This window comes from Calidris pugnax, unplaced genomic scaffold (genome assembly GCF_001431845.1).
Source record: "Calidris pugnax isolate Ruff unplaced genomic scaffold, ASM143184v1 scaffold459, whole genome shotgun sequence".
In the NCBI taxonomy this organism is placed as follows: Eukaryota; Metazoa; Chordata; class Aves; order Charadriiformes; family Scolopacidae; genus Calidris; species Calidris pugnax.
Window position 1 is genome coordinate 248202 of NW_015091670.1, and position 505 is coordinate 248706.

The following is a 505-nucleotide window of genomic DNA, read 5'->3' on the forward strand; positions in this document are numbered from 1 at the left end:
GGGGCCGGGGGGGCCCCCTCCCCCCCCCTCCCCAGCCCCATCACAGCACTCACCGAGCCTCTGCAGCCAAGAGCTCGTCGTAGTGCGAGGATCTTTGGTCGTCGTCTTGCCGGTAGCGGATGACGGTGGCCAGGCCCTTGCTCACCAGCGCTTCGGCGATGTTGCTGCAGGAGAGAAAAGTTGGGGGGGGGATCAGCACTGGTGAAGGAGGGGGGGGGCAAAGGGACCCACCTCCCCATCACCCACCTCCCCATCACCCACCATCACACCGGACCCTGACACTGGGGGGGGTGAGATGAGCCCAGGGGGGTGGTGGAATTGGAGACCCCCTCCTTGGGATGGTGCTTGGAGCAACGTGGTCACCAATTAATTGGTGTCACCAATTCAGGGGTCACTGCATCAGGACCCCCCCCACAGTGAAGGAGGGAGATCTCCCACCCCAAAAATGGGTGATCCCCCACCCCAAACCCAGAGGGGTCAGCAACCCCCAGACCCTTACACTGGG

At 64.0% G+C, this 505-nt stretch overlaps 1 protein-coding gene across 1 annotated transcript in view; it reads right to left on the bottom strand.

The window, feature by feature from the left end:
- Positions 1-505, bottom strand: part of SND1 (staphylococcal nuclease and tudor domain containing 1) — a 278207-nt gene that overhangs the window by 149266 nt on the left and 128436 nt on the right. Inside the window, exon 13 of the mRNA XM_014961957.1 lies at positions 54-164. Within this exon, the coding sequence (XP_014817443.1) occupies positions 54-164 (111 nt within the window). The remainder of the gene's footprint in view (positions 1-53; positions 165-505) is intronic.